The following is an 18390-nucleotide window of genomic DNA, read 5'->3' on the forward strand; positions in this document are numbered from 1 at the left end:
TGTATGTATGTATATATAATATAAATTGACAAACTCTTTTCAAATCGAGAAAAAAATAATATCAATTGCTTTACAATGATCCCGAAGATTTTTTTTTATATAATGTATCATGATTGTAGTTTCAATATTAGATAAAGAACTGTATATTTTTGCAGGTACACCTGGCGTCACACGAGTCACCGAGTTTTTACCATTTATTATTTATCACATATTATGTAAATTATGTACACAAAGTCAAATGCACTCAAATAAGCATCGAACGCTGTATGCTCGGCATGACGAGGACATAAAGGAAACGGAATACGTGGGTGAGAAGTATGACAAAGGTAGTTGATAAAGTGAAGAGAGTGATGAAATTGAAATTGAAATCAGCAAGAGAAATTGAAACCAGTAGCATAGCTCAGTGGTTGGGGTGTAATGCTTTCAACTGAAGGGTTATAGGTTCAATTTCTGGCCCATTATTGCTGTCCAGACCTTAGATATACATATGTACGTAACTCCAGGTCGAATTTATTTGATTTCATTGTTGAAACAGTTCCACCAAAATTAACAACTAATCCCCGTTTCTCGCAAATTTGAGTTTCTAGCATCTCAGACTTATTGATTATTATTTTATTTTATTTTTTATTTATCCAATCAATCATGCACACTCGTCTAACAGATTGCTCCGACGCGACGAGTGTGCTATATGTACAGATTCATTATTTAAACAAGTATAAACTCATTTATTAAACACGATATCTATGGAAATTTTTTTGCAGCATGGAAAATCAGCGAAAATCGAGAATTTTCACGAAAGGGATGGGACGGGGTTGCCGATTTGTTGGAACCGTTTCAACGAAATCAGATAAATTGGCAAACTTTGATTGGAAACGATCAGCCATTGAGTCACATATGCAAGGTCTGGCCAGCAGCATGCGGGATAGAACCCGTGACCACACAATTGAAAGCATTACATGCTAATCATTGATCTACATATGCTGCTGCTCCATTATAAATATGCTACTCACTTATGTACATATATGTATAGTCTGTAAAAAAGTGAATGCATTTCTCGTAAAATTTTGTTGTATATTGAATTTGTCTATACATGTCACTGTGATATTATGTATATCAAAATATAATTATATTTGTAAAATGTTTGGAATTGCTGGTATACTTATTAATGTATAAAAAATGGGTTTACCTGTAATAAAATAAAATTATTAAGAAATAAAATAAAATTATAAATGGCAATGGATAAAAGAAAGGCTGCAAGGAAGATAGGTGGATGAAATTAGAAACATGTGTGGGGCGAGATGGATAGTCGAATAAAAAGAGGAGTGGCCTTCATCTAGTAGTGGATGGTGAATGGATGTAAACGATGATGTTACTTAATAATAGTTTAACATAATAATAAAAATCTCTCATATGCAGTTTATTATGAATGAACTAATGTTCAATATGTTATTGAACCGAACATCTAAACTTAGTTGACAATTTCAAATAGAATTAACCATTTAACAACGTATTTATGTATATAATTTACAATTTTAAAATCCGACACGTCAACGACGAGTTAAAATAACATCTGCGGGACTAACGACCCGATCCTGAAAGATTTATACGTGAAAATTTTTCATTATTTCGTACGAAAAGAAAAGCGACGAAAGAACCAGAACGCACATTCATCTCTTTGGTACAAGCTCCAAACCGCCGTGGCTGTAATATATTCATACGACAATTTTCGTTGAAATTTATAATGCAAATAAATTACTATTTCATTTGTATGCACTTATTTAAACGGCTCGTAAAATTTTTCGCACGATTGTATTCTATATAAAAGCTAAAATATGTAGTATGGTGTACGTGTGAACTGGGTTCAAATTTACGACGTTGCTCAAACGGTCGGTGTGTATTCGATTTTAAATATCGTATTAAATTTATGTACAGTTGCGTATTGTGTATTTACGATTTTGGCAAAGATGTTGTTGTGATTTATATTAAGTTATTTAATTCCACAGAAACGTGTTCAAATTATTACATAAATTGTTATATGTATGTATTATGTCGTATATCCGTACGAGAGCTCAAGCTATTTTGATAGCTGAGAAAATTATCGTTAAAATTATTAAAAATAAAATATATAATATATTGTGGTGATCATTGAATTTGTGTGGGTAGCTTTAAAATAAAATAAAATTATGTTATTTGAAATTACGAAGTTATTGGTTATTTGAACTCTAGGATATTTTTAAGCGAGTTTTGTTTTTTATTGATATTAAGAAACAGACATGTATATGTAGAGACGCTGACTTGAGATATATAGATGAATGAAAACATTGGGTGAAAGAAGTAGGGAGCTTTTTCCCCCACTCAATGATGATGGTTCAACTGGAGTGCTTCCAGCTTCAGGAAGACGATTCAATCGACCATAAGTTGGAATCCCCCAGTCACGAAGGTGATTTTGTTAGTGCCTGACAGAGTAATACGTTGGTCGAGAAGGAGTCATACATGTTTTGATTACACTTTCATTACTAATTCATATATTAATCATGTGAAAAGGAAAATTCACACATATTATATATGTAGAAGCAGATATATATGTACATACATACATATGTAGAATCTGGCATATTTGGGAGTATCGAAAAGAAGTCCTATATCTCTTATAAATGGCTAATTATAGTAGAAAAGGACACTCGAATATAGAAAGTATTAAACATAAACGAACACTATCATATACTTATTGGTAATTTTCATCTATAAATTTTAAAACACTAATGATTCATAACTACATATGTATGTAAGCAGCATTAGTTATTTTAGAAAATGTCACAATTCTGAACAAAGTAATAGAATTTTTCATATAACCAGCATTATAGATTAGAGGTTAGCATGTAGTGCTTTAAAACCAAGTGGTCACGGGTTCAATCCCTGCCCGGTACTACTGGCCAGGCCTTGGATATGTGACTCCAGGTGGATCGTTTCCTATCAGATTTTGCCAATTTTTCTGATTTTCATTGAAACGGTTCAAGAAAATTGGCATCCTTGACCTATTTTTAGCAAATTTCGAATTTTTTAACATCTCAAATTTGCTGATTTGTAAAATGCAAAATGTTTGTCAGATTTATCTATAGATGTCTCAATGATGCTCTGTAAAAATAACTCTATGAATTGTTTATAGATGTTTGTAATTGGCCAGATAGGCGCATTGGAGTTTACCTGTTAGGCCTTTCCGGTATAAATGTACGTAAAATAAAATATAAAAAGAATATTAATTTTGTTACTTCGTCTGACAATTGAGATAGGATAGTTTGATAAAGACGCTGGTTTCAATATCGCTTTTCATTCATAGTTTAATTCAGGCTATGCATTTAATTCATTTATAAACGAATTTATCGTATATGACAATTATTTTCAATGAAAATAACTGTCATATACGATTAAATATAATTTTTTTCCCAACCCTTTCGGCAATCTTTGCTTTTAAAAGACAGATCGACATACAAACTGTTCGGAATGTGGCTGTCGTCGCTTTTAATGCTTATATAATTAAACCGCACACGTCTTCGTGAATTTATCGGCGAGCTGAAAATATCTGAAAAAATGTGATAATATATATGTATATTCAACTCGAGTCGGGGCAAATTTTGTCCATAAATTTGTCACCGAACTTAAGAAACACGACGATACCTATTTAAAGTCTATCTATTTTGAATCTAAATGTAAACGAAATAACGCGTTGTCCCACTTAAGTTTATTTATTTATTTATTTGTCTCGAATCCGATCGGGAATTCAGCTCTGAAAATTTCTTCTGTCGGAATTTTGGGTACGCATTTAAAATTGTCTAATCGATTACGTTTAAAAATAAACTACGCAGAAGCTTTTTAGCTAAAGCTGTGCAAAGTTCAATTGTAACTAATAGTTCACATCGATATGTTTTATCTGATATTATTTACTGAGTAATTAATATGCGTTTAACGTCGGGGAGTAATTAATATTGCTATCAATATGACATTTCCATTTGAAATGAATTATTTACCACGGTATAATTTCGCAATATATGTACACACAACAATACATATAATATTTAACCCTGTGGAGCGTTCATAAAATTTTCAGTCTAATAATGGTCCATTGAATTATGAAATTTAATCTAAAATTTTAATTCTGAGCCTCAAAATGATCCTTCTTAGTAAAAAAAAATACACATTAATGTACATAATCTTATTGAAGATTATATTGTCTAAATAAATTTGGGTTAAATCATTTTTTTTATGAATAAATATTATATGTAAAATGTTAGTATAATATTTGATCGTTAAAAAATTAACAATGATTTATAAGTAGTATTTATAATTATTTTTTGAATTATAGACCCTTATTTATGAAAATGAATAATATAACATGTTATAGTAGAAGCCTTCTATACTCTTTTAGGAAGTTAATGAGAATAAAAAGGCAACACAAATATGATTATGATTCAATTATCTGAGAAGCTGATAGGGAAAATATATGTACATATGTATGTATGTACATATACATATATCAAATATTAAAATTATCAGTACTTTTTCAATAAATGGTCAGTAAATTTTTTCATACAATAAATGTATGTTGATGAAAATTAACGGTCAGTTAGTATCACTTATTGAAGTAATTTTGAAAGAAAATAGTCAAGCAGAGAGTGATCGATAATATGACGTACAGATCATCTATTTACTGATCAAATTGAACAAAGTTACTGTCCGAATATAAACAAGCTTATATCTGATAGATGACTTGATATGTAAATACAAATAAATGTACCATCATTTGATTAAAAAAACGCTCTTTAGATTAAATGAATATGAGGAACTTTATCCATATAATCGAATTTAATTAATCACAATTATATATAAAAAACTTAATGTTTATCGCAATTTCATTACAAAGAAATCTGAATGGTTTGATTTATTTATAAAAAAAATAGTCGCAATGTATTATTTTTGGCATGCGAACTAGACCTGTGTAATTTGGCGTGAATTCGGCCAACTAATAGGAAAAACTTTTTCCGAATCGTGAAATCCTGTTTTCCCGTCGTTTGACTCGACTTTCGTCTGATTGTTAATGTATCTTTCCAAAAACAAAAAAAAGCCGGTAAAAACTTGCTTCAAACTTTTGCAACATGATTTGTAACTATGCTAATAATACTAATAACAAAAACTCATATTAGTCAATGTTTAGAAGAAGTGTTTTCCAAACTACATATTACATATATAATGCAATCGATTGTTTCAATGACTTCTACCAAATTTTATCATTTCATTTTATATAAATAAAATTTACTTATAATAAAAATTTTAAAAACAAAAAAAAAATGGGTCTTCGTTCCTGAAACTTTGAAAATCGCTGACTCACACTATGAAAGTGTTATAAAAGTATATTCAATATTCCACCAACAAAACAAAAACAAAATCGTAACTAATTGAAAAAACGACTTTCAAAGTCTAGAAGAACCGTTCGGTTCGTTCGTATGTTAATTTTAAATGGGCTAAGTCTTCTCTAGTTAAGCCGCTGGGCTTTTTTGTTTCACTTTGGAAAAAAATCAAACATTGGCTCTAGGCCAATCGTTATGGTGTTTAACCATTAAGAACAGTTCACATGGGACAACCGTTATATATTATATTGCCCCGCAGAAACTCCTCAAAACCCATAACACTTAATACACTCAAGTTTCCCTATAATGTTATATGTATTAAATAATATATGTACATAATAAGACATTCGCTACGAATTCAACCGACCCTTCTAAAGCCTTCGAACCGATATCGAAATATTACATATACATATGTAGTAGTGGTTCTCAACACACGTCATGATTCGATCATTAGAAAATCATTTAGTCCTCATAATGTTATTTTTTACAGTTTTTGAATCCTTACATATGTATATTGAAAGATGCTATTTTATCGACGACTTCCGAGCATGAGTACGTTTTGATATAATTACTGTATCATCATCATAATCATTACTTACCATCTACTGCTGGATTAAACCTTCTAAAACACGCTTCCAGTCATGTTTGTTTTGCTCAACTATTATTCATCTTATCCCTCACATTTTCCTAATTTCCGCTAACTATCTTCCTTGCGTCCTTTCTTTTACCCTTTCTCATTCTCTCGGGTACCATTCTTGCGCTTATTTTGTCCACATTTCATTCATTCTTCTAGCTACGTAGAAGAGCCGCCCATTGTCATTTAAATCTCTTCACTTTCTCCACTATATTCACTACCTTTGTCATAATTCTCATTCAAATATTCAGTTTCATATCACATTAAAATACCACATGGTTAAGTTATTTAAAATAGAAACATTGTATTAGAATTATATATTACAGATATGATCTACAGCGGGTTTCACAAGTATGTAGATATTTACAAGATTGCATAGGTTCGTGCCCGATTTTCAATAATGGTAGTGAACATAAACGGGCACGAAATTATGCAACATAAAATGTTGATTCGATTTTAAAATAATTTTTATGCGGTAGCTAGGTAGGTAGGTGGTTTTTACCTTTTTTATTCGTATTAAGCAATTAAATATAAATTAAATATATTTAAAAGGTATTTGAAAAAAAATCGACCGCGTGGGGATCGAACTCATGACCGACGACACTTTCTTTTAATTTTTTTTTGTTTAATAACTTAATATGCCAACAGCCATGCGATAATATGTCATCGGGTACAACACTAGTTGTATTATAAAATTCAAACATATTCTCAAAGAGGGAGAGGGGCAGGCGTGGTTGCCTTCTCAGCATCACATTTTAGTTTAGAAATATTTTAATATTGATGCGTAGGGGTGGGTGGAGGATCCAAATAAAAGGCCAAAGTCGCTTCACAGCATTTATTGGGTGATTAAGGAGATCCACGCACTGCCAGTGTTCCGTCCAGAATGCGTTGGTATGGCCTAAGTACATACCTGCTTATAAAGGGAAGGTCGCCCAGTGCATCTTCCTCGACACGTTTGTTTACCTATTGTTATAGTCACGTACCAGATATGCAGTCCCACGGTCTCGCGCTGTCAGTTTTGAGAACTTTAGCGGGAGTGCCGTTACCGACCACTATGTCAATTCGGGAGTCTTCATTATTAGCCGACTGCACTTCAGCCTGGAGATAATCCTCGAAAAAACATTATAACGGCGGCTCCTTGTAGCAAATGCTACAATATTGTACGAAATATTGCAACATTGCAAAAATTCCAACATTGGCTGTATGAAACCAAGTCACTCAACTGTGCGTAAAGAAGTCTTACTTAAGTTCACGCAAACATACATACGTACAGAATCCTTACCTAATATTACGTCACATTATTGAAAACTAGTAATAGATATTAATTTAACTGTAGATACCACTGTATTGTGTATGGGGGGGGGGGGGGGGTGTTAGGGGAGAGTGGGGTGGACATTTGAGAGATTGACAAAGGTACACCTAAGGGTAAATTGATCCGATTAATAATCGTGAATGGAGAAGCACTCGAATGTCGAGCGTTGTGATTAATGCGTGCGCGGCAGCCCTTATCATAACCTTGGGTCGAACAAAAACAACAAAGACATTGATAGTTTGGTAATTACCAAGTTAACGAACTTCGCGAGCGAGATTCACGAGACCTAATTAAGATGATGACGCTTCGGCGGGATGCTGAAGCGACGTGAAAATTAAAAATGATAATAATCATTATTATAAATAAGGGTAGACGAGATTTTGTATTATTCTCACAGTAAATTTTAATTACCTTGTTTGAAGAGAAATGTCTGCATATTATATGTAGTAAATGTACAGTAGAACTTGCTCTATACGAACACAATCAATTTTGAATCAAGTTCAGATATATACTACATATTTTTATTTTATTTTATTTTACTGTTACAAATCAATATACACTCGCCATTACAGATAAGCTCCAATGCGACGGTGTACGTTAACGAAATACAGAATACATAAACAATCAGAAATCAGAAATACAGTAATACATACATATACAATCAGAATATATAGCATATAACAATTAATCAGAAATAATAATCATAGAGACATCTGTGGATTATTTTTAGATTTTTTTTTGTATAAAATTTTTTATAATAAATATGAAATTATAGAGATGTCTATAGAGATATATATAGATTTCAGATTACTGTGTATAATTATTACAAATTATACACAGCCAGATTTTTGTGACAACAGGATTAGATCTAATACCAATTTTCAGGAACCGTTTCAGCAATGATCAGATAAAATTGGCAAACTCTGATAGAGAAACGATCGATTTGGAGTCACAAAACCCCCAAATCTAACCAGCAGTGGCGAGGACTCGAACCTTTGACCTCAGTGGTGCTAAATATATACGCTACCACTAAGCCAAACTGCTGGCTATTATATGTATTTATTTATTTTTTTTGCACATTTTTGCCACAGTGACATTATAAAATGGTCTGACGCGTCACTGTGACCAGAAATATAAGCATAATACAAATCTAATATATGATTTCGAAAGAGACTTTGTAAGTATTGTTGGTTGGGAACTTTGAAAACAAGTCAAAATTTCCATGACGATATGGGGACGGAGGACGAATGGCGGCGGGGGTGACGGGGGGGGGGGAATTTCGTAAACAAAACAGTTTCTATGATGATTCGATATATTTTTTTTTCAATTCAAATAAATTTAATAAAAAAACAAATGAATATTTACTATTAGATTCTCCATGTTTAAGCTGTTTATATTACAAATACTGAGCGAAGCCGGGTAAAACAACTAGTAGCCTATAAATATGTAAAATGGTCATCTTAATCTATATATAGCCAGCAGCATAGCTCGGACGTTAAGCTTCTGCTTACCGTCAAGAAGGTGCCGGGTTCTATCCCTGAATGAAAATGAATTTTTCAGAGTATGCTGTTGGTCAGACCTGGATTTGTGACTCCAGGTTGATCGTTTCCTATCAGAGTTTGCCAATTTTCTCTGATTTCATTGTTGAAACGGTTCCCGAAAAAAAAATTGGCTAAAAATCCTTCCTACCTACTATGTCACCACTATTTGAAAAATTTGATTGATGTACAATAAAAATTTATGTACAATTCATAGATGTCTCGTTAATTTGCGAGTTTTTTCAGTGTCTCGCAATTCAACGACTTATAATAAAAATGCTGTATTTGTATTTGTAATTGGCCAGGAAGGCGCATTGGGATTTACCTGTAAGGCCTTCCTGGTATATATGTAAAAATAAAATAAAATAAAATAAAATAAAATAAAATATGTATATAATATAGAAATCTTATTTAGTCATACACGATGTCACGTAAACTGACATTGTCAGCAGGGGCGTCATTTAGGGGGGGGGGGGGGTCAGCCACCTCCCCCTAGATTGGAACGGGACTTCGCAATGTTTAAGCTGTTTACTTAATTCACATAATTAATTCACAAATTGTTATCACTTATTTTAATTCACCAGTATATTTTAATGTTGTTAAGCGCAATTATATTCAATGTTTTACGAGATATATGTACATATGTATGTACATATCTCGAAATTAAGAAAAGTGGCCTTATGCCACTTTCAATTATAACCGCTCATATGTACGTATGTACGTACAAACATACATACATTAGCCAGCAGCGTGGCTCGGTAGTTGCGTTGACATTAAGCACCGAGAGATCGAGAGCCGACCTCGATTGAAAATAATTTATTTCGAGTATAATCTTATTTAAATGTTGCTGGACTTGGACTTGGATATCTGTGATCTATTCCAATCAGAGTTTGCCATTTTTTCTGATTTCATTGTTGAAACGGTTCCTCCATTAAATTGCTAAGAAACCAATCCTAGCCACTATGCCACCACTATTTGAGTATGATTTACGTACAATTTTAAAACTCATAGATGTCTCGTTAATTTCAAGCTTTTCAGTGTCTTGTAATTCAGCGACGTACATATGTAATAAAAAATGCTGAATTTTTTGCAATTACCCAGGAAGGTGGATTGGGGTTACCTGTTAGGTCTTCCTAGTATATACATATGTATATAAAAATAAATATGTAAATATATCATAGCCCATGTGATGATATTTCATCGGGCACAACACTAGTAAAATAATAGAAATAAAAACACTATCCAAAAATGTTTAAAAGAATAGTCAAACTAGGACATGTACTATATTTTTTATATACAAAAAATAAACTGGATAAATTCATGCCAGATTTTTACGGTTAACGTCTTGTCTAAGTTTATTAATTATAATTTATTTCATATTACTATTGTTGAAAAATAAATAATTTACTTGGTGTTACTGTAGATGAACATCCTTTTACTGGTTTTCTCTTTCGTGCGTGTGATTAATACTAGTCGTTTAAAAAAATCACAAACAATTTATTCATCCGGCGAATTGTTTTCCTGTGAACTAAAACGGCCGAAGAACAACTCGTTGATTTTTATTAATGAGTTTCCATCTCACTTGTACTAATCATCGTTGAAATTAAGGTTTGATTATAATTGTTCCTAGACACGTCATGCTATCATCACTCATCTTTTCATTGAGACCGAACCGGCCGACCAGAAATTGAGCTTAAATAATAATATAAAAATAAAATAAAACACACGCAAACGTAGCGGCAACAAAAATTAACGATGATTTACGCGAAAAAATACAACACAAGCAACGCGATTAAAATGAATTATTTTTATTGGACGGCACCTATAAATTCATTTCGCACACAATAATAATTACCACGACTGTCCAGATTAAATTTCGATCTTGGCCAAATCAAAATATTACATAATGGAACGCGTTTCGATGTTTCGCAGATATACCAAGATAGATAATTGTTTTAGTCGTCGTGATAAATGCGACGATAAATCTCAAAACTAATTGCTTGAATCGTATGTAATTAAAATTAGAGTTTTTTTAGGATTGTGCACACACACACATACATATATGGCGATTTAATATTCGAATATTCCCCGAGGCTTATTTATTGCTGAAGACCGGCTTTGGACAAACAATTCATAATGATAATAATAAATATAAATATACAATTTGAGAGTGTGTCTTTATCGAAAATAAAATAAAAATATCCGGTTTTTTATTAAAGAAAATATGTCTGTTTTTGGAACTAGTGCGGTTTATGTATATATAATATAAATACATTTATGATTAAGTATAATAATTATAATTGCATACCGAAAAAATGAATTATATTTGTTTAATTGGGACGATTTGATGTGAATTTAAAAAAAAAAATGTTGTTTAAGTGTAAACTTCTATAGGCACGGATGCGTTACGGAGGTGGTCTCTGATTGGCGAATGCTCTCGCTCGCCCCGCACCGCTACCTCACACGTTCCCACTCCTGCCCAAACTCGTTTTGTAGAAATAGCTTGGATTCACTTCTACCGTGCATGACTTTACACACATCCGTTACACATACACTTTAATATTTGAATTATTATATATTAAGTCAACTTCAAAATTTAAAAAAATTAAACGAGTAAAAAAATATTTTTTGTTAAGCGTCTATTCTTACCCTATATTTTGAATCAAACTAGAAAAACTGTCAGGCGTCGCTTGAGTGAGAGAAAGTTGAATAAAAAAAATTAAACAGTATAAACAGAAAATTTTGAATAGAATAGCACCATAAAATATTAAAACAAATTGAGTGTTTCTAAATTAAAAACTGTAGATTTTTACAGTGTTATAACAAACAAACATTCATATTAATATACTAGGAATCTTTCATATTGATCAATTTCATAATAAGTTGATACTTTTACCAAACGTCAATTTACTGAAACCACCAGTTAATCATATTAAATTTACTTGTATCATATATACTACTGTAACGTGGAAACATGAGAGAGAGTATCCACTGTCTAAGTGCATTCGTGGGTGAACAATAAAAACCCCGGATTAGGCTAACGGGACTCAGTAAGTGCCCGAACAAAGGATATGCTGGAGTTCTCATAGACCCGGGCGAGTGCGTGTGACTCGCCAGGGTAGACACATGCCAAGACAATAGACACATTAGTGGATCGGGGAAGCTAAGCTATGCAACTTGTCCTTTATAAAGAGGTACACACGGCAGATCAGATTATTCTCTCGTTGAATAAATGCTGTGAAGCAACTTTGGCCTTCACTTGGGTCCTGAAAGATGAGAGTATTTTTGATTTGTAGATTTGGCCAAATTTGTATAAAATTTATTTTTATTTGCTTGGGTAACAAATACGAATAAGGCTTTCATCAAAGTTCAAAGGCTTTCCGAGTAAAATTCGGAAACCGGAAATAGGCTCGTTCGACAATTCAAATCAGAGCGACGAAGCTAAAAATGACAACTCGTCTCGCCTTCACGTAACGATCATCGCTCAATTTGATTGATGACTGAAGGCGAATATCCCAGGTATAGCACAGATCAATCGTCTTTTTTTGCAATTCGACGATTGTTCGGCGGGCAATTTCGACTCGAATTACGGTCATTCTAATGTTCTCTAACCGAAATCTTCGCAGTGGTAATATAATGTTTCGAAATAACGAGCGCGCTGTAATGTCAATGTAATTGCAGGAATGTAGGCGAGTTTGCAAACAAACAAAAAAAAAGTAAATGCAACAATGCCGAGACGAGATGTACATACATATAATTCTATTCTAGCGTGGTCGTTAGCTTTGAAAATTCGCCATGCGTGATTTGGCACTTGCAAAATGATGCGGTGAATATTGAATAGGTCTGACGTTGTACTGTGAATATATGTACGTAATCTAGGTTTACTTTCATATGTTAAAATGCCAACGATGGAAAAAATTTAATGTATATATGTGTGTTCTTTTTGATTTGAGAAATTTAATTTCTACTTATTTATTTATTATATGTATATTTCTAAATTCAACATTCTGTCTGATAGAAACAAGCTTTCAGCCAACATGTTATACATATGTACATATATGAAATATTTAGATTTACGCCTGTAATGCTTCTTCGAAAATCATTTTTTATCAATTTCTAGGTACCAATTCATAGGTATCAACTTCTAATTATTAATTCCTAGGTATCATCTCATAGTTATCAACTCCTAGGTATCAATTCCTAGCTATAAACACTCGGGTATTAACACTCAGGTATCAACTCCTAGGTATGAGCTCCTAGGTACAAATTTCTAGGTATCAACGCTTTTAATTATCAATTCCTGGCAACGACACGGCCAATCTAGTAATTTAATCCTTAAAATGAGTTAATAAACTCTCAATCAAATATTCGAATTATTCATCCGAATTTTAACTATTCATTCGAATAATTAATCAATTATTCGTGCATTTGTTTCGCAAGTCAAACAAATATTTTAAAATAAATTTCAAATTGATAAATGATCAATGAATTTCAATGCAAGTAGTAACATAAATTATGATATATTCGAATATTTATTTGTATCCGATGAAAATTAGGTGGTCCTTATCGAGATCTATGTATTAAAATCTTTAATTAAATAATGTATGTATGTACATATGTATAATTTCATCAAAAACATCAGTCTCTCAGTAAATTATAATTGTATAAGAAATGTTCATATTAAATGCTACGTAATAAGCTTATCTTTCAACCCTTTACAGTGCAAAGAAAAACCAAAAAAATCCACAGAAGAAAGAAAAGGTATAACTCACTTTGTGTTTAATAATTACGGCATAAAAGTGTGCATTTTCTTCTTTCTTTAAAAAAATAAAACGACAGAGAGAAAAAGAACGTAAATTTTAATTAGTGGTGCTCCTTGAGATAATTAAATCTGAGTGTGCGCCATTTTGTTTTTTATTATGTTTTGACCTCTTGAATGCAATGCCGTTTGTGGTTTGTTAGTGACGCACGAATGCTTGTTGAATTGTCATTAAAAACAAAAAAAGACAAATATCGTCGACTTTGGACCTTTGAGAATTGAGACGCCCGGTAAAAATATCCGTCTATCAATAACGGCAATAAACCCGATCTTTTCACACCCGTTCCGCAATTTAATATTCGAATGCTAATGCAGAACGGAACTGTAGCATCGTAAATAATAACACGAATGTACAGGGTGGCTCGGATTTTCAGAACTAAACTTCAGAACAGTATTTTAATTGTATTGAAGTGAAACTTCTATGGATGCAAAATCCATAGAAGCCTTGATTTCTGACGGTCTTCACTTCTGATGTAGTATTTTAGATTTTTTGTTACTTAAACCACTAAATGAATTAAGTTGAAAGTTTGTACGTATAAAAAGTATAGCATGTTGTATAATATGTAATTTTTTTTAACCTGAAGAGTACTTTATTCTTGATATATTGAGGTTTTTCTCCGAAATCGTATCGTATATGTATCAAGTTTGTTTTTTTTTGTATTGAAAGCGAAACTATTCATATATAATATTTGTGGTGAAACTTTTTTTAGCTATACTGTATCGTATGAAGAAGGCCGGCACGTCAAAGATGGTGCCCAGAAGATTTGATATAATTTATAAAGCAATAAAAATATCTGAATGGGAAAGGTTAAGCGTTATTATGGGCAGTTCGTGTTTGATTTTGAAAAAGGTGCGGCTGCTTTTTTTATTTCGGCTATTGTTTTCATCATTTTTTATAATAGTTATAGCTCGTCGAAATGTAAAATAAAAAAAAAACTACTTTCTTCTGAAAATATTATAGTCTACGATTCAAGTACAATGAAATTGTGTACTATATTTGGCATTTTTGATAGGAAATTCTGGATTTGCATCAAGGAAAATAAAACATTCGTTTTTGTATACTAAGTGTACAGGTTTTGTTATAATGGTATATAAAACACGTACTTACAAATATTTAAATTATCTCCATCAAATAACATCGAATAAAACACAATGCACACCCCGTTCCGTATCAGATGAATAAATTCATTACGTACATCCACATTCAGGGATAAAAGGGATGTGAAAAAGAAAAAAGGAAAGTTTCAGCTGAATAATGCGGCGTCGATTCAAAGAAAGGAGCGAATGATATACAAAAAAAAAAGTAAAAAGCATTTGCATCGTATAATGGAAAAAGAGTTCTTTTAAAACGGAATACCTATATGTATGTATGTCGAAAATAAAAAAAATAAATAAATTGCGCGACACATCGTTTGAGGGTTTTTAATTGTGAAATTCATCTACATAGATTTTATATATTTTTACAATTTTCATATTCTTTAAGAATTTCGAATACATATTTGTCACCATTTACGTTTATATTGCGAAACTAAAAAAAAAACGTAGATATAAATGTGATCTTTGTTTCTGCGATGTTGTTTTAAAATAGGAAAAGTTGTAAACAATAATATAAAAAAAAATTGAGACAAAATTCTATGTCCGACTTTGCGGTGGTGGAAAGTTTTTTAATTTCGAACGGTAAAACCGACATGTGAACGTTTGCGTAAAAGTGAACGAAGTGTTATTTCATTCAATTTTTAATAACTTTTTCGAGTTTTATTTAGTAAAATTTTTGAAACTACTAAAATATCGTTTTGGTGAAAATTACTGTAACGATATTGAATACCGGAAATAAAAAAGTGCCAAAAAATCCAATATCGGTTTTATGTCATAAATACATTCTACATACACACATAAAATATATATGATCAAAGTCCCCAAAATCGGTTTTTAAAAGTATATGTTAAAAGGAAGTTTGACTAGCAGGGTAGACTAGTGGTTAACATATGTATAATGCTTTAAACACAGGGGTTCAAATTCCTCTGGTTTCTGCCGGTCAGACCTTGAATTTGTGACTCCAGGTCGATCGTTTCCTATCAGAGTTTGCCAATTTATCTGATTTTCAATGAAACGGTTCCAAAAAATTGGCAACCTTATCCATTTTGTCGCAAATCTCGAGTTTTCAGCAATTCCGAATTTCGCCGAATTGTATAAAATGCTGCAAACTTACAAATCTGACCATTAACGTATCTGTGAATGTCTATTGATGAATGTATTTACTGAATTGCTTAAAAATGCTGCAAATTTACAAATTTGACCTTAGATGTCTCTGTGGGTGTTAATTGATATTTATTTACTTTGTATAATACTTTTATTAAAATGTACAATGTTTCTGGCCAGGAAGGCGCATTGGGGTTACGTGTTAGGCCTTCCTAGTATAGATTAAAAATAAATAAAATGTATTGCTTGTACAATAGTAGTACAATGTATTGACAACATCTGAGGTAGGTATCTCAAAATCTCTTTGAATCTTTGAATATGTCTATGACGATTAAATACCTCTAACGACGTAGCAAAAACAATTGAAATATCTATCGGGGGCCAAACCTTGCAAGTTGGCATAGTTTCAAAACAATCTGAAGAGCTTAGGAAGGGACCCCTTATTTACGAACGAAGTGAAACTAATAAAAAACCTTCAAAAATTACCACTTACACGAAAACCATGTGAAATGTAAAGGAGGTATGTAAAAATGGCACTTTCTATTTCCGGTATTCATATCACAAAATATTAATAATTTATGGGATAATATTTTTGGCATAGCTGTAAAATAAATTACACGACAAATGTCAAAACGACATTTAATGTCAAATTAACATCTTTAAAATAGCTCGCTCGACAGAATCAGCATTCGCCCGGCAAATCAAACGTCAATATCCATCCAAACACATCGTAATATCTTAGCAGCCAACACTTATTTATTTAAGGGTTAGGTTAGGTTAGGTTAAGTTAGGGTTGGCCCTATTCATTTAAGATTAGGTTGTTAGGGTCGGTATTTATTTTTGTTACTGGAAACCCATTTGACGTTTGATTTGACGGGCGAACACCGAATCTGTTGTGCGAGCTATTTTAGAGAGGGGCACTCATTTTATTTGTTGGGCGAAATATTTTAGAGATGTGCATTCGTATATAATTTATTAATTTTTATTACATTTTATACCCGGAAGGCATTACAGGTAAACCCCAATGCGTCTTCATGACCAATTACAAATAATGCATAATTTTTATTATACAAGTCGCTGAATTAAGAGACACTGAAAACTCGCAAATTAACAAGACATCTATGAATTTTACATAAATTTTATTGTACATGAATCATACTCAAATAGTAGTGACATAGTAGGTAGGAAGGATTTTTAGCCAATTTTTAATCGGGAACCGTTTCAAGAATGAAATCAGAGAAAATTGGCAAACTCTGATAGGAAACGATCGACCTGGAGTCACAAATATCCAGGTCTGACCAGCAGCACTACAGATATACGAGGTCAGCTTATATATCGAGGTCAGCTCATGGGATCGAACCCGGCGCCTCTCGGTGTTAGGCAGAAGCTTAACGACTGAGCTATGCTGCTGGCAATACTATAATTATAATTATAATGTCTGGCAACATTATAATTTCGTGATAAATATCTGATTTGCCTGGAAATAGGGCTATTTTGCCCGGTCGATAAATGGTACCCATAATTTATACGTGCAATCTTCTAGGTTTGAAAGTTAGATCTCATTTATATGTACCTTCTTCTTCTTCTTTTTTATTCCTCTCCTCGTAGGAGGTTGGATATCATGACATATATCTTCTCTCTATCCATGGTTGCCCTGAAAAGTGTTGTGGAGCATCCATGAGATGCGTCTTCTACCAACGCTTCTTTTCCCTGCAATATGAGCTGTATGATTTCATATTTCGGATTTCTCATCACATGACCCAAGTATTCGAGTTTTCTGCGCTTCACGACGCTTAATAACTCTCGTTTTCTTTTCATTCGTTTCAATACTTCTTCATTTCGGACTCGGACTTTCGGGATCATCAACATTCACCTGAAACACCACATTTCAAATGCTGCCAGCTTTTTCTCTGTAGCTTGAGTCATGGTCCAGGATTCGACCCCATAAAGAAGTACTGATAGAACGTAGCAGTGTAGAATTCTCATCCTTAGGTCAAGATTGAAATCTCTATTGCAGAGGAGATCACGCATCTTGAAGAAAGCGTTTCGCGCCATCTCTATTCTGATTTTAATCTCTTGTGATTGGTCCCATTGGTCGTTCAACCAGCATCCTAAATATTTATATTGATGCACTAGTTCAATGTTTTTGTCATTTATTTTTAGTGGCGTGGGAGGCATTTCCAGTTTTTTATATACCTTTTATTATATACCTACATATGTATATACATATGTATGGACTATAAATTATTATTATATTGATTAAGACAACATTCCACACGATAAAGTCGACACCTAACAATCAAAAACCAATAAACACAAGACAACAAATAAATAAACAGCTGAAGCGTGTAAGCGAAACACCACATTCACCAAATTTCATCGATCGTGATGCACGCGTTCAAGCAATAATAAACATTGCGCAATATACTCACGCACATGTATGTACGAATATATGTACGAGCCTGGCACAATATTTTCACGTGTAT

At 32.5% G+C, this 18390-nt stretch overlaps 1 protein-coding gene across 1 annotated transcript in view; it reads right to left on the reverse strand.

The window, feature by feature from the left end:
- Window positions 1-18390, reverse strand: part of LOC143915891 (monocarboxylate transporter 2-like) — a 258485-nt gene that overhangs the window by 9788 nt on the left and 230307 nt on the right. The window contains exon 6 of the mRNA XM_077436713.1: window positions 11352-11370. Coding sequence (XP_077292839.1) covers window positions 11352-11370 — 19 coding nt within the window. The remainder of the gene's footprint in view (window positions 1-11351; window positions 11371-18390) is intronic.

Source organism: Arctopsyche grandis, chromosome 8 (genome assembly GCF_051622035.1).
Source record: "Arctopsyche grandis isolate Sample6627 chromosome 8, ASM5162203v2, whole genome shotgun sequence".
Lineage (NCBI taxonomy): Eukaryota > Metazoa > Arthropoda > Insecta > Trichoptera > Hydropsychidae > Arctopsyche > Arctopsyche grandis.